The 19,884-nt window shown below is 45.4% G+C and overlaps 1 protein-coding gene across 4 annotated transcripts; it reads left to right on the forward strand.

The window, feature by feature from the left end:
• Positions 1-130: 130 nt before the first annotated feature.
• Positions 131-19,642, forward strand: ptbp1b (polypyrimidine tract binding protein 1b). 4 transcript variants are annotated; one of them, XM_084012064.1, is made up of 15 exons: positions 1,124-1,170; positions 3,122-3,155; positions 10,597-10,657; positions 11,402-11,574; positions 11,651-11,797; positions 11,920-12,048; positions 12,141-12,251; positions 12,334-12,511; positions 12,718-12,795; positions 13,148-13,287; positions 13,600-13,633; positions 14,994-15,086; positions 16,605-16,821; positions 16,904-16,981; positions 17,346-19,642. In XM_084012064.1, exons 1-15 carry the CDS (start codon positions 1,139-1,141, stop codon positions 17,476-17,478), a joined length of 1,638 nt encoding a protein of 545 aa, XP_083868190.1. In that variant the 5' UTR covers positions 1,124-1,138; the 3' UTR covers positions 17,479-19,642. The 4 variants fall into 4 exon arrangements, 3 of the variants coding, with proteins under 3 accessions (XP_083868188.1, XP_083868189.1, XP_083868190.1); XM_084012062.1 differs by lacking the exons at positions 1,124-1,170; positions 3,122-3,155 and adding an exon at positions 153-671 and having other exon boundaries at positions 10,597-10,693; XM_084012063.1 differs by lacking the exons at positions 1,124-1,170; positions 3,122-3,155 and adding an exon at positions 157-671.
• Positions 19,643-19,884: the final 242 nt, after the last annotated feature.

A 19,884-nucleotide genomic window follows, 5' to 3' on the forward strand; every position in this document is an offset into this window, starting at 1 on the left:
TGTGAGAGCAGCTGTCTCTTCTTCAACCAATCTCCTGAAAAGCAGCAAGTGGAGGAATTATTCATCAGCTGGATACTTGAGACTCAGAAACCTGCCTGCTCTGTCCTGTGTCCTCACTGTCCTATGTCCTCTCTGTCCTCACTGTCCTCTCTGAATATATTGCTGACTAGTGTGTTTCTTTGAAAGTAGTAGGCTTGGTAGATGATGTTTACGAGGAGACGCCATGTTGTTCTGCTTGCTGATACTAGAAACATGTTAGTTTCTTCTCCAGATGTCCTCACGGAGGAATCACTCTTGTTCACGAGGACATGTATGACTTTACTTCTTCTTCATCAGAGGAAGGTTTCCGCCGCTGTAATGGGACACCGACATGTTGTTTTACCGGGGAAACGCCCCCTCCAGGGTCCGCTCTCTGCCACGGGGGTCGCACATCCTTAAGCGACCATCGCTGGAATTTCCTCAGGTCTTTGTTGTCGCGCTCGCTTGTGCCAACCAGCCAATCAGCGGCCCGGCTGCAGGTCACGACCGCCTACAATTCTAGCCAGCCGTCCAATCAGGCAGCTCGCCCCCGCCGAACGCCATTTTGTCGGGTTCGCAGCACCGGAGATCGACTCTGCGCGGCCACTGGCTGGAACCTGTTGCTCCGCAGTTCCGTGTTGTGCAATGGACGGGTGAGTTCTCCCGTCGTCTTATGTGTTCTCTCACAATTAATGTCGTCCGCGGCCGTGCTCCTCGCCGCGGGGAGCGACGACACAGACACGATGGCGGGCGGCGTCTCCCCCGGAGGGCCGTGGGTGTTCGTGTTGGTCGCTTAACTGTCGCGAAACTGTGTGTTTGTGGTGATAGCAGGAAGCTAGCCGCGTTAGCTGTAGCGTTAGCCTCGGAGCGGGCCGTTCTCTCCACACAGACGGCCGTTAACTCAACTTGTCGTTCAACTGCGTTTAATTAACACGTCACCTCTTGCTTCTGGTCCTCTGATTGATAGATATGCTTCTTTGGAAGTAATCGATTAGCAAACGTGCTAAACTTCGACCTCGGCTTCACGCCCACTGCGGTGTCGTGGAGCCGGACCGTCCCTCTCTGAGAGGTCCAGACTGTTTTAAGTTGACGAGGCTTCATGTTGTCTCATCTGTGCCGAATGGAAGACCAGGCCCAGCTGGTTCTTCTGAGGTACAATAACGGGTCCGTTATGGTTTTGTGGCGTTGATAATCTGGATGAGATCTTAACAACGGAAGAAGTTCATACGGGATTCAGTTTTACTTGCTGGTGAACGAACGGAAACAACTGGCACTCAGACTGCTCAAACATCAATGAAACAGTTTGGATTAAAATGGTTTGGATTACTGATGAGAACCGGATTAAAGACGACTCCTTGTTGATCAGTTTAAATGTAAGAGTCCTGTCCTATCAGCTCTGTGGGTTTGAAGAGAAGGAGCCGAACTTTAAAATTACGTCGTCTTTCATATGAAGTTCAGCGTCCAACTGGGGCTCAGTTGTTAAACGCTGCAGGTTGCTTGTTCAATGTGGTCTTTTGAATCGGCTCAGAACCGGGCTCAGAAGAGACCGACCTGTTTGTCCTGCAGCTGTCTACGCTTCCTGTTAAACCTGCTAATGATTGTTTTCTGTGTATGAGGACTGATGAGGGTTGATCCGGTCCGGTCGACTCATTTGCTCCTCTTTGATGGAAATCGTGTCCCGTTGTCTGCAGACGGGGAGACGTTCGATTCCTGCTGTGCATGTTTGTGCTTTGTCAGGACTCATCTGGGCCCTGAGGGGTCGTCTCCCAGCTGCTTCAGTGCTCTGCAGCCCGACCAGCCGGTTTTCCAGCCGCCCATCTTCAGTCGCTACTCCAACTCTGTGCTTCGCCTGTTCATTTCTACGTGCGATCTAACATTTGAACTACATGTACAGGTGACGTGTGGATCTGTGGTGCTTGCTGGGACGAGTCGGTGTAATCAATGACGTTAATAATGCATCAACATTAATATTTTAAATCCACACATATAAACATTTAAACCTTTTTCCATTGGGGCTGCTATTACATACACTCACACTGGTGCTAAAGTTTGTCAAAGATTATTTAACAGATTTTTATAATATTCTTAAATATTTTAATCACACTCACTCACACTACAACATCCGTGACTAGTGTGACGCTCCATACCGTCCCCAACCCTGGTCCACTCTCTCGGTCCTCGTACGTAGGAAGGGCTGTGCTGCTCGGTACTGTTGCTTATCCACAGCTCATGTGTGGTTAGAACAGGAGCGGGACCTCGTGGGCGACACTCCGTCCTTTTTATAATAAAAATGATGCTACAATCGTGGTTCTGTGTGGGACGGATCAACTGGGTCTGGGCCCCAAATGTTGTCACAAACAGGCTCAGTGATTGTGACGAGGAGGGAAGGCAGTCAATGAACGGTTTTATTGGAAATCAATTTTACCAGAGATAAATTGTGTACAAGTGTTACAGGCAGCAGAGTGTGAAGAACACCTGGATGATAGAGCAAGAAACTGATGTAGAGGCCTGAAGGGGGGCCACAGATTAGAATTAGGACCCTCCAGACTGCAGGAGGAGACCAGATCTTCCACATTCGGAGTAGAATGGACGTAGAACTGTTCTCAGAGGTTATGTGTCTCGTACAGATGGAAATGGTGATTGTAGTTAGTTGCTATGGTGATGACACACGTCAGTGGGGCTGTAAAGTGATGTCACAGCTAGTGATGGGACAGTAAAGGATTTTCTAAAAGAGATAAAAGACTCAATAAATTGATCTGGGTTTCTGCTCATTTGTTTCTGTGATTCCAGGATGTCTTTGTGCCATTTTCAAAGAGTTTGAGGCCTTTTGTGCAGATTATGGTGAAATTGCCATAATTTGGCAGGATGACATGAAACTTGCATATGTCTAGTGGCTGCTCACAGGAAGAGAGAGCATCAGTTCTGTAGATGATGTCTAGCTAGGCAGCTAGTTAGCTAGGTGTCCCTGTCCCCTCTCTCCCCTATCCTCTCTCTCCCTGGTCCTCTCTCTCCCCTCAGGCTTTAACCTCATTTTAACTTCTGTTGGCTTGTTGTTTTGAGTTTTTCTCCCTGCTGCTTCTAACACGCTGTCTTCTCTTCACAGCAGTGTCCACCAAGATATAACAGTTGGTACTAAGGTAGGCACCTGCTCCTCCTGCTGCTCCCCCCGCTCCTCTGCCTCCTGCTGCTGCTCCTCCTCTCTCCCCCTACTCCCCCACCCCCTCCCCTCCTGGTGTGTGTTGCTGTGATCGTGTCTAGAGGGTAACGGAACATCTGGGACCAATCAGACATATTATTGTAACTGCAGCAGTGATTCAGTCTTGTTCTTCACGACACTCTTAAATGGCCGGTCAAAATACGGTACTGCACTATCACGGTACTGCACTATCACGGTACTGCACTATCACGGTACTGCACTATCACGGTACTGCACTATCACGGTACTGCACTATCACGGTACTGCACTATCACCATACTACACTATCACTACTACAATGCCACAGTACTACAATATCATTGACTACACTATCACAGTAATATGATATCAACAGTATTCCAATATCACATTGCTACAATACCACAGTACTACACTATCACAGTACTACACTATCACATGTTACACTATCACAGTACTACACTATCAAAGTACTACACTATCACAGGTATTACAATATCACAGTACTACAATATCGCAGTACTACAATATCACTTTTGGGTTCAGTATGCGGCTCTGTCTATGATGCTGTGTTGTGTTGATGTGTTGTAGTGACCAGCCGACGCCACCAGAGGTCAGTGTCAGTGGAACAGGAAGCTGAGCTCACAAAGATGGCGACTCAGTTGTTGCCTTAAAAGCTGATGGTTTCTAGTGGGATGTCAGTTTCCATGTCTAGTAGAGCCAGCCAAGAGTCACCTTTATGGTGTTGGGTACAAGGACTCTCTGACATCAGGCACGCGCCCACCCGCAAAGCAGACAGTTGCGCCGCTGCTTTTTTTTTTCTTTTTACATATGATTGGAATATTAATTTTCACATTTGAAATTCTGTTTTTAACAACTATTCGAAATATATATTCGAATTTAGAATATTTGTTGACAGCCCTAGAAGTGACCCTTTTAATGAAGTTACCATAAGCTGAAAGTCACCATTTACCATGGTCACTGGTTTAATTGAAACACCATCCTGATCCTGACGCACGGACACGTGACAACCACACATTTAGACACTTGTCATTCTTACTGATAAAGTTAATCTCTGTTGTAGGGCTGCAACGATTCATCGAGTTACTCGATTAACTCGATTATGAAAATTCCTCGAGGCAAAACATCTGCCTCGAAGCCTCGTTAAATTCCTATGACGCGCCTATGTGCAGGGATCTGATTGTTCCACACGGACCGTTGTTCAGGAAGCACACCAGCGCGTCATACACGGTCATTCATTCTGAATTTAGTTGGCGCGATGGCGGAAAGTCAGCCTCAGAATGTCCGTAAACGACAGAGAGTATCGGGGCTAAACAACGGTATCCTGCTTGCCCATGTGAGCGATTTATTTCTGACAACAAAACGAATGCGTAAAGTTGTAAAATGTGTGACTAGATGTCTCCTCGTCTCCGTGGCGCATTTCTCCGTTTTGTTTGTATATCGATCACTTCTCATCCGCCATCTTGCGAGTGACGTATAGAGTTACGTTTATGCATCGGACGCTCGTATTGGCTCCCGTAGCGGCTTTTACAGCCAATCGGAAAGCCTGATTTACGCTTGGCTGTGAGTTGTTGTGTTCGCCCAAACGGACGGAGGAGTTCAAAGCAGAGAAAAGAATGGTCAAACAGTTACTGTAGTGATAGAGAAAGCTAAATACATAAATGGCACAGAAGAAGTATACACTATATACACACATATTTAGGGCAGGGAGAGGAAAGGGCCATTGCTGGCAAAACAAAACGTAAATTAAATGTTATCCAGTTTTTATCCAAGTTGATTTAACTGTATTGTTGTTAAATTCTCACTGGCACTTAATAAATGGGCTTAGTTTTGGAGCCAAATTTTGGAGTTGGAATGAATACCTCTGTTTATTTTTTTTAGAAATGCTTGATGATTTTACAGCCACATCATTTTCGTTATGCATTATTTGTTTTGGTTGTTTAAAAACGCAATTTTTTTTTATCCGATTCCTCGATTAATCGATCGATAAAGTGCTAAATTAATCGATTACAAAAAGAATCGATAGCTGCAGCCCTACTCTGTTGTTTTTAATGAGGTTTGTAGAAAGATGCTGGCATCAAATAGGACCGTCGGCTGTTCACTTCCTGTCAGAGGAAAACCCAAACCAACAGGAACCAGTCGGTCTGCTTCTGTTGGAGCCCACTGACCACTTGATCACCTGTGGTGGGCGTGGCCTTGTGTTGAAGCCCACTGATCACCTGTGGTGGGCGTGGCCTTGTGTTGGAGCCCACTGATCACATGTGGTGGGCGTGGCCTTGTGTTGGAGCCCACTGATAACCTGTGATGGGCGTGGCCTTGTGTTGGAGCCCACTGATCACCTGTGGTGGGAGTGGCCTTGTGTTGGGGTTTCCTCCTGCTGTCCTGAACTCATATGTAGCGTTTGTCTTTACTGATGTCACTTTGTGTTGATGTCTACTTCCTGACTGTTACGGATCATGTGGTCCGACATCAGAGAGGAGCTGGTTTCTCATCTCCCAGCAGCCTTTGCTCACATTCCTCTGTTTGGAATGCGTCCAGCTACGGCAGTGAGCATTGCTCTGCAGCCGGACGCATTCCAAACAGAGGAATGTGAGGCTCTGGTCTTGGGACCCAAACCAGAATCCGAGCCAAAACCACATGAAGGCAGAGGGAGGCTGTGGTGTGAGAACAGGAAGTGACGAGAGGAAGAGGAGGATGAGTTTTGATGATCACTGCTCTGCTGTTGCCTCCTCAGACCTGATCCTGTTAAAGGGACAGTTCAGGGTTTTAATGTCTTCACGTCAATGGAGGACTTGTGTTTAACTTTTTTGTTTTCATGGTTGTTGTTTCCATCATCGTCAGACAGATGATTTTCCACATCTTCAATTTTTTAATGAACCTTGTTAAAAGCAGCAGAGAGGAACAAATCTGAATGGAGGGTCCAGCAGCAGATCTGGAGGGTCCAGCAGCAGATCTGGAGGGTCCAGTAATAGATCTGGAGCTATCGATGATTTAACTAGAGTCTGATTCTCTAACTAGATTCACTCGTCTTCTTCTTCTGCCACCAGAATAACATCCAATTCATTGCTTTTATTTTAATGATGGTTTTATTGTAATAAAGGAAAAACATTTAGAGAAGAAAAGAAACAGGACGGTTTGGGTTCAGATCAGTGGGTCCCCCCTCTTGGTCTTCGTGAGGCCGGTTAGCAGCTGGTCCATGACCAGAGAGGAGACCAGGACTCAGGTTTCTGCTCTATTATTCATGTGAGGAGCTGAAAGCAGATCTGAGTTGCTGCTGTTCAAATAAAGGAGTCTGCTGATCAGGTTCCTCTCTGGACCAGATACTGTCGCTGATCAGCTGTTCATTAGTTTATGTATTAGTTCATTACTCTGCTCATTAGTTAATAGTCTGTTCATTAGTCTTGTTTACAAGTTAATTCGTTTATTCGTTAATTAGTATGTTCATTAGTGAATTTGTTTTTTTATTAGTTCATTAGTCTGTTATTTCATTTGTTTATTTATTGGTTAATCAGTCTGTTTATTAGTTCATTAGTCTGTTTTTTAGTTCATGAGTCTGTTAATTTGTTCGTTTATTAGTTCATTAGTGTTTATTAGGTCATTAGTTTGTTAGTCTGTTTATTAGTTCATTAGTCTGTTTATTCATTGATTAGTCTGTGTATTAGTTCATTAGTCTGTTCTTTAGTCTGTTAGTTAATTAGTCCGTTTATTATTTCATTAGACTGTTTATTCATTCATTCGTCTCTTTATTAGTTCATTAGTTTGTTTATTAGGCTCTTTGTAAGTGTTTATCATTCTTCTCATTAGTCTGTTTATTAGTTCATTGATCTGTTAGTTAATTAGTCTGTTTATTGGTTCATTAGTCTCTATTAGTTAATTAGTCAGTTTATTAGTTCATTAGTACCACTACCTTGAAGCTGTAGTCGTATATTTGAGTAGTTGCAAATTACAACCAACTTTGAAGGAGAACTACAAGTGAGTTTGGTTTGTCCCTTCTGAGCTGCCGTAGAAATGTGGCAGATGGTTAAACACGAGTATCGGATCAGTTTTCAGTGTCATCTGATTAACAAAGACCAGGTATCAGTATCAGAACAGAGGAAGTCTGATGGTTGTATCGCTATGACAACAGGGCACTTCCAGTCACATGGTCTGATAGCAGTAGGAGAGGCTCAGTGATGGCTGACAGCACGGTCCACTCCCTTTCCTTTTACACGATACACATTAGTGATGATCCTCATCTAGAAAAGTATCCTGCTACTAGAAAAGTACCGTCATACTAGAAAAGTATTGTCATACTAGAAAGGTGTCTTCATACTAGAAAAGTATCGTCATACTAGAAAGGTGTCTTCGTACTAGAAAAGTATCCTCGTACTAGAAAGGTATCCTGCTACTAGAAAGATATCATCATACTAGAAAAGTATCGTCATACTAGAAAGGTGTCTTCGTACTAGAAAAGTATCCTCGTGCTAGAAAGGTATCCTGCTACTAGAAAGGTATCCTGCAACTAGAAAAGTATCATCATACTAGAAAAGTATCGTCATACTAGAAAGGTGTCTTCGTACTAGAAAAGTATCCTCGTACTAGAAAGGTATCCTGCTACTAGAAAGATATCATCATACTAGAAAAGTATCGTCATACTAGAAAGGTGTCTTCGTACTAGAAAAGTATCCTCGTGCTAGAAAGGTATCCTGCTACTAGAAAGGTATCCTGCAACTAGAAAAGTATCATCATACTAGAAAAGTATCGTCATACTAGAAAGGTGTCTTCGTACTAGAAAAGTATCCTCGTACTAGAAAGGTATCCTGCTACTAGAAAGATATCATCATACTAGAAAAGTATCGTCATACTAGAAAGGTATTCTGATACCAGAAAGGTATCTTCATACTAGAAAGAGAACACTGATTTGATGATAATAATTAAAACTGCATATGCGACCGTGGAGTGCCGCGGTTGCCTGCCAGTGCTGCTGGCTTAAACAGTGACACAAGTGATTGACATTCAAAGCCATCTTTCTCCCTGACAGCTCTCCGAGGTTCATGTGAAGTGTGTAGAGGTCAGGTCAGACAATGTATAAAGTCATCATGCTCAGCAGGTGTTCAAAGTTTCATGACTGTTGATCTGGTGTTAGCCAAAGTGGAACTGCATTTAACAGTGACGGAGGTCACATCCATCTCCATGCCTCCTTAAAAGCTCTCTGACAACCACAGTTGTCTCGCGCCCCTCCCCCTCTGTTACTCCTCTCTGCAGGTTGAAATGAGAGAAATTGGTGAAATAAGCAGGCGGTGCCAAACATTTTTTTTACGACTTCCTGTTGTCTTTAGAGAAGGGTCCAAGTGGCTTTTTTGTACATCTCTAGAGTAGAAGAAAATATGTTCCTGGCGAAGGTTAAAAAATTGTAGCGCGGTCAAGGTGTCGCCCTGAACACACCCTTTGTATTCTGAGGATCTTTATAGGTAGCTTTTATCCTTGAGGCCTTTCAAACAGGATAATCTTAGCTCGGTATGAATCGGATCAACGGTAGGAGTAACTTTGATAAACTGAACCCCTGAAATTGGCCTGAAATGGCCAAAAAAGGGCAATTTTGTAATGCTTTCCTGTAGCCTTGCTGAAACGATTTCGCACACAATGTTCCCTGTAGCGATGTCAACATAAGTGGTGATGATTGGCCCAAAGGTTATGGTGTTATGCATATTTCTTTCCGGAGCCACGCCCCTCTTATGTTCATTGGCCAATAATTTCGGAATAAAACCATATTTTCGAAACCCTAGCTTGGTCTAATGAGTACCCAAAAATGTGTTTTTCTAGACGGACTTTAGTACTCCAAGGTACTTTTTTGTAGAGGTCACTCACCTGCACATGTGTGCAAAACTTCATGTCAATTGGAGTTACGGTGTGGCAGGGCTACCTATAGCTGAACCTAGATAGCACTAGCGAGTGACTTTTTGTGGTGAATATGAAACCTCCAAATTCTCAAATTTTTCACCAGGGCGCATGTCCACACCAACTTTGAGTTTTTTAAAGAATAATAAATGACACAGTTGCAATTAGGGCTGAACGATATGTACAAAATTTCATATCTCGATATTCATGCCAGATATCGATACGATACGATATGACTACGGGTTCGGTGAAAACCAAATATCCATCCATCCATTTTCTACCGCTTATCCTGTATGTAGGGTCGCCGGCGGGCTGGAGCCGATCCCAGCTGTCATTGGGCGAAGGCAGGGTACACCCTGGACAGGACGCCAGTCTATCGCAGTGCCGACATGTACAGACAGACAACCATTCACACTCACATTCACACCTACGGGCAATTTAGAGTCACCAATTAACCTATCCCCATCTTGCATGTCTTTGGACTGTGGGAGGAAGCCGGAGAACCCGGAGAGAACCCACGCTTACACGGGGAGAACATGCAAACTCCACACAGAAGGAACCCGGGCCGACCCGGGAATCAAACCCAGGACCCTCTTGCTGTGAGGCGAGAGTGCTACCCACTACACCACCGTGCAGCCCCGAAAAACAAATATTTTTCAGAAAATTAAAAACATCATAATACAATCAATTTATTGATGATAACTCACTGCCAGTCATCAACATTAACATAAAGTCACCAATCAATAAATAAAAAAATCAAACATATTAGACTGTATACACGGGTACCATGTCTTTTGCAATGTGGTATGTTATAGCGTCTGTAATGTCTTTATGTCTGGTGGACGCCGACTCATACGGTGTAACGCTACTGAACGCATTTCAGTACACTCGGTGCAATTTTCGCCAAACACAACCTGCACAACCACTCGCTCTGGTTGACATCATCGTTACTAAATCCAAAATACCTCCAAATAATGGAGGATGATTTATGTTTTGGCACCAAATCAGATTCGGCACCGCCACTGGCCGCATTATCTTCCGCACTCGTCTCACTTTTCTTTCTTTCTTTTTGATTTCCCCGCTGCGTATATTGCGTCTGCGTCTCAGTCTCCGTCTCCCTCACTCCCGCAGCGGGAGTCCCGCCCTCGTATGTTCGTCATTGGTTAGCTTCAGCTGTCGATCCACAGCAAGCATGAAATAAGGTTTGTGGTTGGCTGGCCATAGCGGTGCATTCAAGGGCAATCGTAAAAATGAAGTTTATAGTGACTGCCAGAGCTGTACATGCAGGGCGAGCGCGGGGGAAATCTATATTGTTTATATCGTTGCTTTTTCGATATTAATATCTTGAATGTTAATATCTAGATATAGATACGATAATGATATATCGTTCAGCCCTAGTTGCAATAGAACCTTGCAAGGCTTGATGTTGTCGGCGCTCGGGCCCCTAGTAATAATGATCAACGTGTTCTAATGTGGGCTGATGATGGACGTTGGTTGTGTTTCAGAGAGGATCTGACGAGCTTTTCTCCAGCATCTCCAACGGCCCGTATATCATGAGCACCACAGGTCAGATGTCTTCCTCACTCAACACACCTCACACAGGTACACACCTTGCCAGGTACACAGCAGTCCAGCTAAGCCCCGCCCATTCCTGTGTCCACCATGTGACCATCAATCAGTCAGTGGAGAGACAAATAAATTATTTGTGTCTCTGTTGAGTAACATGCATATTTATTCTGAAATATGGTCCCATGGCACTGGAAGGGGCGGGGCTTAGCCTACATGCGTGGTGGGGTACATGACAGGTTTTTTTTGATGCTCTGTGGTCTAAAATTTGGTTTCTCTGTTAGTACTTTCACAAAACATCTTTTTTTTTTAACCGTTTGTTGTTCTTCAAGCTGCATAGGACTCGTGTTAAATTACCGCTCACGGAAACCCGGCATTTCCCGTTTCTGCGCTTCACAATAAAAGCTTTAAAATAACAAAATACGGGGGTACTTTTATTGTGACTAATTTATAGGAAATAAATGTGTTAATTCACGTTAGACCCAATCCTTCATAGTCATATGCCATACTTTTGATTAATAATAATAGGCTAATAAAAAAAGTCAGAAGAAGAAACTGTTGTGATGTATCCCTCTTTAATATGTACCTGTTTTATTTGAGGTTCATAACAGTACATTTCACTGAGCCGTTGTTGGCCTCATTAGTTTGTGGCAAGTGCCATGTTAAAGAAATGTTTAAATATTGAAATGTTCAGCAGCAGGATAGTAGGATTAAATAACCCAGGTGGCTTCCTGTCCTCTGCAGCCAATGGAAACGACAGTAAGAAGTTCAAAGGTGACATAAGAGGTCCTGGGGTGCCGTCCAGGGTCATCCACATTCGCAAGCTCCCCAACGATATCTCTGAGGCCGAGGTGATCAGCCTCGGTCTGCCCTTCGGCGACATCACCAACCTGCTGATGCTCAAAGCCAAAAACCAGGTGCAGGGCTTCTACCGTCTTGTTTTCCTACTGAACCCAGCTGTCCCATACTGAACTGTGCTGCGTCCCCCTTCAGGCCTTTTTAGAGATGAACTCAGAGGAAGCAGCTCAGAACATGGTGGGTTATTACTCCACAGTGATGCCCATCATCAGGAGCCATCCGGTCTACGTCCAGTTCTCCAACCACAAGGAGCTCAAGACCGACAACTCCCCCAACCAGGAGGTACGCCTAACTGAGTTCTGCTAGTATCTGTATCCATGGTTAGCCACTGTTAGCATCTGTACAGTGCCCATCCATGGTTAGCCACTGTTAGCATGTGTTCTTCCCCCTGTCCCCTGTCTCAGAGGGCCCAAGCAGCTCTTCGGGCCCTCACTTCATCTCACGTAGACGCGGCTGTGGTGGCTCCAAGCAGTGTTCTGAGGGTGGTGGTGGAGAACCTGGTCTACCCCGTCACCTTGGATGCCCTCTGCCAGGTAAACAAACAATAACACCGTCATCAACCACCAACCAGCTGTATGTGAGACCTGCTGGAGAATTTCCCTGATCCGTTTCCTGTGGTCCTCAGATCTTCTCAAAGTTCGGCACGGTGCTGAGGATCATCGTCTTCACCAAGAACAGTCAGTTCCAGGCTCTGCTGCAGTACCCTGACGGAGCGTCCGCCCAGTCGGCTAAGCTGGTGAGCCTCTCCTCCTCCAGTAGAGATGGTGGTTGAGTGCAGCAGTGTGTTGATGGTCTCTGTTGTGGTCTCTGTTCTGCAGTCTCTGGATGGACAGAACATCTACAACGGCTGCTGCACCCTGAGGATCAGCTTCTCCAAACTCACCAGCCTCAACGTCAAGTACAACAACGAGAAGAGTCGAGACTTCACCAGACCAGACCTGCCCACCGGAGACAGCCAGCCCCCCATGGAGCACCCGGCCATGGCTGCCGCCTTCAGTGAGACGAGCACACACACACACACACACACACACACACACACACACACACACACACACACACACACACACACACACACACACACACACACACACACACACACACAGGTGGTTCTGCACGGTCCAGACCAACTGGGACCAACAGGTGTAGGTTGTGACCCCAGTGGGAGCTGATCATGTGACCCAGGTGTCCTCTCCTGTCATCAGCTCCAGGTATCATCTCAGCTGGTCCGTACGCTGGAGCCCCTCACGCCTTCCCACCAGCCTTCACCCTCCAACCTGCAGGTGAGTCTCACCTGTTCACCTCTATCAGGCTGCTGATTGTTCCTGGATCACATTCACCAGCTTCGTCATCAAATATCACTTTTATCTCACTAATTATTTATTTTAAAGCATATATTCCTGCATAAATGATTCAATAGAACATTTAATTATTAAGTCAAATGTTTCTAACAGACTCCATTTCCTTTAACTCATCGTTTTAAATTCAGATAAATCTAAAATATAATTCGATCAGGTTTATTTTACAGTAAAATCTTTAACAGTCAGACTGTTAACAGGATTGTTGTAGAAGGAAACCCTACTGGGAGCTTCTGGTCTGGTTAGTTTGACGTCTCACTGCTCCCACCTCTCCCAGTGTCCTCCCACTATCCAGGCCTGATCCCTGCTCTGCCCGGGACCCTGGCCTCTCTGTCCCTCCCCGGGACCACCAGGCTGGGGTTCCCCCACATCTCTGCTGGAGTCTCTGTCCTGCTGGTCAGCAACCTGAACCCTGAGGTGAGTCTCCTCATGGAGGATTTTCAGCGTGTGTGAAGGACGTCACGCAGGATTTAAGTTTAAAAACATGAACATGATACTAATGAAACTAAAGCAGGAATGGTAGTGAAACACACGCACACACCTGTACATACCTGTCCAGTCTTGTGACCTCCTCTCCAAAGGTAATTAACCTTCTGATTGACCCCTCACCTGTCTTTTTTTTCCCCTGTATAATTTGTTGCCATGGAAACGGCTTGGACCCTCCACCTGTCCTGCCCTCCCACCTTTACCTGTCCTGTCCCTCCGCTGCCTTCTCTGCTGTCTCTAAAGAGAGTTACGCCCCACTGCCTCTTTATTCTCTTCGGTATGTTGTCACTTGCTTCTTATTTTGAAATGATCATAATCTGGTTGTTCTTGTTTGTTTTCCTCTTTTTCATTTGTTTTTAATGAAAAATAATGAGTTTGGTTTTGTTACATTTCTGCGTGTTGATTTGAGTTTATTTACAATAGATGCAGCTTTTCTTAGTTTTAGATGCTTTTCAATAAGAGCTTCTCAGATCCACCAGGTGTGTAACAACAAGAATATATAGAAAGAAACATTTGGGAAAAGTCCAAATTTAAAAAATGAAAACATTTTTAAACAAGTGTGATGACAAAATGTGAAGTTTGAATGCGATCGTCTCCCATTGAAAGCAGCTGCTGTGTGTTTCGTCGTGAGGTGAGTTCAGGTGCATTAGAATGTGTTAGAATTTCTACTTTGCAGCTATACCAAGCATGTTGTTGTAGACTGACGAGAAGGTTATCTACCGTCTTTTGAACACATTGTTCTGATATTATTTACTTGTATATTTAAATCAATGCAACTTCATGATTCATTATCAAGATTTGTTATTATCACGGTACTTAAGTCATGATGTTTTCAAAACAGTATATCATGCATATCTTCTAGAAATCGACCATATTCCATCGTGACTTTTGTAGATCCTGTTTCTGGGTCCGTTGGGTTTAACCGGTTCATAATCAGTGGGTCACAATATTTTCAGACTATTAAAAAGTCCTTAATAATGATGAACTGTCTATAAGCCGATCTGATCATCAGATAAGTGTCGGATCCAGATTACACATCATAGAGCCGATCAGGAAACTGATTGAGACTCAATAAACTAAATCATGAGAAACTCCAGAACACACAGAAACAACCACTTCCTGCTGCAGAGACTCTCTCATCTTTCCTGTTGTCATGGTGATTAAATGTGACAGAAGCTGCATTTATTGTTTCATCTTATTTCAGTAAAGTGTTTGAGTTTGCATGCTGGGTTTCTTTCAGTTTGCATGTCCTCAGTGCTGAATCAGCTGCTCGTCAACACTCCCATAATTCATAGCTCCTACACAATGTTATCTGCATTTTAATTTCCTCTGACCCTTACCCTTAATTTCCTCACTGCGTTTCCTGTGTTTTAAAGCCCAAATTAAATTCACAAATTGGTTAGCATTGGTTCCCACTTCCTGTCGCGGCGTCATCCAGCTTTAACGGTGTTAAACAAAGGGTCAGTGTCCAGTCAGACCAGTTCATACTCCGATCGGATCTATACGTCTATACAGCCCGTGGTCTCTACAGCAGCGCCGTCTCTACAGCAGCGCCGTCTCTACAGCGCAGTGGTCTATACAGCTTCAATATGTCTATATGACGTCACCTTCTTCTTTGTCTCTGGCTGTGTATTAAGGTGTTTATGGCGACGTGATGAGAGTCAAGATTCTGTTCAACAAGAAGGAGAACGCTCTGGTTCAGATGTCTGACTGCACACAGGCTCAGCTAGGTAACCTCCGCACATGCTCAGTGGGCTCTTCTGGTCTCCACCAATAGGGTGACTCAAAATATTTAAATTGTACAAGACTGTTGAAAGGTTTAGAACCAGCTGTTATATTTCTGACCTTCTATTCTTCAATAATAACTAATAACATGAATGCGTTTTATTTACATGTTCATAGTAAGAATGAAATGATTGAAGCTTCTATTCAGTGGATATCCCACAGTGTCACATGACAGGAAGAATATTCTTTTCCTTTATTGAACCACAATGGTATAACCATGGTGATCACATACACCCTGATCACACTTGTCCCGTTTGTCACTCTTGTCCCCTGTTCGTCACCCTTGCCCCCTGTTCGTCTTCCTTGTTCGTCACACTCATCCCGTGTTCCTCACCCGTGTCCCGTGTTCCTCACCCTTGTCCCCTTTTCGTCACCCTTGTCCCCTTTTCGTCACCCTTGTCCCGTGTTTGTCACCCTTGTCCCCTTTTCGTCACCTGTGTCCCGTATTTGTCACCCTTGCCCCCTGTTCGTCACCCTTGTTCGTCACACTCGTCCCGTGTTTGTCACCCTTGTCCCGTGTTCCTCACCCTTGTCCCCTATTTGTCACCCTTGTCCCGTGTTTGGTCACCCTTGTCCCTTTTTTGTCACCCTTGTCCCGTGTTTCTCACCCTTGCCCCCTGTTCGTCACCCTTGTTCGTCACACTCGTCCCGTGTTCGTCACCCTTGCCCCCTGTTCGTCACCCTTGTTCGTCACACTCGTCCCGTGTTCGTCACACTCGTCCCGTGTTCGTCACACTCGTCCCGTGTTCGTCACACTCGTCCCGTGTTCGTCACCCTTGCCCCCTATTCTTCACCCTTGTTCGTCACACTCGTCCCCTGTTCGTCACACTCGTCCCCTGTTCGTCACCCTTGTCCCCTGTTCGTCACCCTTGTCCCGTGTTCCTCACCCTTGTCCCGTGTTCCTCACCCTTGTCCCGTGTTCCTCACCCTTGTCCCGTGTTCCTCACCCTTGTCCCCTTTTTGTCACCCTTGTCCCGTGGTTGTCACCCTTGCCCCCTATTCGTCACCCTTGTTCGTCACACTCGTCCCGTGTTCGTCACCCTCGTCCCGTGTTCGTCACCCTTGCCCCCTGTTCGTCACCCTTGCCCCCTGTTCGTCACCCTTGCCCCCCGTTTGTCACCCTTGCCCCCCGTTTGTCACCCTTGCCCCCCGTTTGTCACCCTTGCCCCCCGTTCGTCACCCTTGCCCCCTGTTCGTCACCCTTGTTCGTCACACTTGTCCCGTGTTCGTCACACTTGTCCCGTGTTCGTCACACTTGTCCTGTGTTAGTCACACTCGTCCCGTGTTTGTCACACTTGTCCCGTGTTCGTCAACCTTGTCTCGAGATCTACATGTCAGAAACTTTAATGCACAAGTTAAGTTTCCAAGTTCTTACCGCTCTATAAACATAGATGTTTAAGGATACAAACATGCTAGCGTATAACAGGAACACAAGTCAGAATTCTCACCTGTCCCGTTTCCAGCCATGAGCCACCTGAGTGGACAGCAGCTTCATGGAAAGCCTCTACGCATCACGCCGTCCAAACACACCAGTGTCCAGCTGCCCCGTGAAGGACACGAGGACCAAGGCCTGACCAAAGACTACAGCAACTCACCACTGCACCGCTTCAAGAAGCCCGGCTCCAAGAACTACTCCAACATTTTCCCACCTTCTGCCACCTTGCACCTGTCCAACATTCCGTAAGTGTTCCAGCAGCAAGATGTCCACCCACCCAGACTGGAGGTCATCCTTTTAATGCTGCTGTTGCTTGTGTGTTTGTAGCCCATCTGTTGTTGAGGATGACCTCAAGATGCTGTTTTCCACCTCAGGAGCCACAGTCAAGGCCTTCAAGTTCTTCCAGTGAGTCCTCTGAGTGTCTCTGCCTTTTTGATTTCTGTCTTATTCATTAATGCCCTGCCCTTCATCCTAAAGACCTCGTCTAGCCCCAAAGCCCACGTGGTAGCCCCGAAGTCTTTATCCTGATGTCTCTGTCCTTGTCTTGGTGTCTTTATCCTGATATCTCTGTTCTTGTCTTGGTGTCTTTATCCTGATGTCTCTGTTCTTGTTCCCTGTCTGAGAGTTTTTGTGGTCGTTCTTAAGCCTTTGTCCTCTTACCTTCCTATCCTGTCATGAAACTTGTCCCTTCCCTTCACTATATTTAGTCATGTGGCCTTGTGGACTTGCTGTCTAGAGTCTGAAAAGCTCCTGTTGGTTTCTCCTTAAGGAAGGACCACAAGATGGCTCTGATCCAGATGGGCTCAGTAGAGGAGGCCATCGAGTCCCTCATCGAATTCCACAACCACGACCTGGGAGAGAACCACCACCTGCGGGTCTCCTTCTCCAAGTCCTCTATCTGAGCCTCAGACCAGACCATGTAAATGGTTACGACACTCCCATCATTCCAGTGCAGACACCTCTGTCACGTCTGGTGTGATGATGTTAACTTATTTTATTCGGGTCATTTTAAGAACCAGCAGAGTTCTGGATCCAGTCAGACATCCGAGAATAAAGTCAGTATTCTGAGTTTGTGGGGATCTTTTGGAAGAAACTCTCAAATTCTAGTCAGAACTCTGACTGGCATCATGTCGGTGTATTCGTGTCCTTCCTGTTCCCATTCTGACTTTGATCTCAGATTAAATGAATTAAGTTTAACCCCAAATTCCGACTTTATAAACTCAGAATCCTCTCTTTAATCTCAGACTCCCAGTTTTCCTCTGAAGTATCGTTCCTTATTTAAAGTCGCATCTCAGACCAGGTCTTGTTCAGAACCACACAATGTGGCCTTCAGATGATCCTGTGCCTTATTCCTGCAGTCACAATGAGCTCCACTCTAAATAAATCTCCCATCATGCCTGTGAAGTGGCGAAGAGCAGGTTTCTAGTTGATAAAGGTGTTGATATGTTCCACATGTTCTTGGTGTTGTTTTGTACTGCTGGTTACTGTAGCGTCAAACATGTGAACTCACCTTTTAGATGCTCCTTTCTTTCATTTCTTTATTTCCATTATGCAATCACGTTTTATTCAAATCCAATATTGTAGCAATATTTTAATCATTCCTGAACTTTTACTTGTTTGTTGTTTTCTTTCTGTCTTGTGACGATGTGAGCTTGTCTCCTCAACGGTTTTATTTATAAGTTTGTGATCCACTACAGCTGAAACCAAAAACGGCCTTTTAGATGCAAACAACTGGGCCTGCCTCAGGGTCCTGGTTTAGAGGTGAAGAGAGGAGACCAGTTCAGCCTCTGCTGGTGTTCCTGTGGGAATGTTTTTATTTTCTCAACCGCTTCACTGGATTCAGTATGACTTCAGTCTGTCTCAAAACCAGATGTAACGTGGAGTGCCTTCAAGTGGGACATCAGGTATTAACCCCTCTGGACTCCGGATGGATGCTGTCACATACGAACTGAGACCACGAGGTGCTGGTTTGGTTTAATCTGTGTCTTAATATTATCACGTCAACATTCCAGCTGCTCACACTGAACCGAAGGCTTCCTCGGAGCCATGATGCATTCAAGACCCCTGGGAGGTTGCTACTTGGTCCTGGGTTAGACACCCCCTCCATGTTTGGCCCAATCAGAGGAGAAGTCCGGAATCACAGAATCATTCTAGTCGGACGTGAAGAGCTGCAGTATTCCTCTCTTCCCAGGTTTTCTACAATATTCAAGACACTGCTGATGTTCAGGAGACACAACAGACGTTTCTGTCCATGTTCACCTGTGTTCCAAAGCAGCGTCTGTCCTTCGGGGGGACATGTCCTTCGGGGGGCGGGTCCTTTAGGGGCTGCTCCTTTCTGTGCCCCCCATGGAACCTTATCTCAGAATACGTATCTACATTAGTGAACGGAGGGAGACGCAAAAGTTATGATCCTGAACTCCCATCTGATGTTCTTTAGTTTAACAGAGTCTCTGGTGTCACAACTTGGTCACCAACATGGCTGTTAACACCTCCTGCTAGCTAGCGAACATAGCTAGGTACGTCACCAACACAGCCGTTAGCTCGCCTCGCTAGCTAGCTAACTAACTAATGTAGCTAGGTACATCACCAACAGCATGATTCAAACTGGATCAATAAATAAAATGGTTGCATGGGGACACAGGAAGGGGCGGAGCTTAGCCTCTAAAGAGAGGCCTCTGAAGGACGGATGCTGGACTGGGACTGGTTTCGTCACGGCCAGTGGACCAATGAGAAGTCTCCTGCTGAATGTGAATCAATGGTTTCATGGTTCTGTGTGCAACATGAAGACATAAAGTCCAGTGTTTGTATCGGGACACATTTACGGGCATGCTTTTTCCCAGGTGATTTGAATGCATCACAGTGCTTCAGTGACCGGTGAGACAGGACTGGGATCAGTCTGTCAGGAGGAGGTCCAAGTGTACATACGTGTTTTCTACCGCGGTTCGGTGTTTGACGGCTGATTGCTGGTTTTATATCTGATGTATATTTTGATTCTGAGCCTTAAACTTTGTGTCGCAAAGACAAAAAAAACAAAAAACAGATTAAATCACTTTTTATCTAAAACAACTTGTCTGTTTCATATTCACTTTTTACTATTGTGGAAAAGCTCACCTGCTAGTGTTCATACTACTAGTGCTCACGTGCTACTAGTGCACGCGTACTACTAGTGCTCAGAACCAGCAGGTAGCAGCAAACGCCAACATAAAGACCGAGTACTCATACATCAATACTGTGTAGTACATGTTAAATGGACCTGTATTTCTAGGTGTCTTTGCCCACTCGAGGATCTTTAAACAACACTCACACTT

Source organism: Eutrigla gurnardus (assembly GCF_963514095.1).
Source record: "Eutrigla gurnardus genome assembly, chromosome: 6".
Lineage (NCBI taxonomy): Eukaryota > Metazoa > Chordata > Actinopteri > Perciformes > Triglidae > Eutrigla > Eutrigla gurnardus.

What these genes read in the sequence shown, in the direction of transcription:
- ptbp1b (XM_084012062.1), top strand. Translation starts at nt 309, where the DNA reads ATGTATGACTTTACTTCTTCTTCATCAGAGGAAGGTTTCCGCCGCTGT. An exon ending in CCGCCCAGTCGGCTAAGCTG is followed by an intron (nt 12,252 to 12,333) that starts GTGAGCCTCTCC and finishes TCTGTTCTGCAG; the next exon opens with TCTCTGGATGGACAGAACAT. An exon ending in TCAGCAACCTGAACCCTGAG is followed by an intron (nt 13,288 to 13,599) that starts GTGAGTCTCCTC and finishes CTGTCTCTAAAG; the next exon opens with AGAGTTACGCCCCACTGCCT.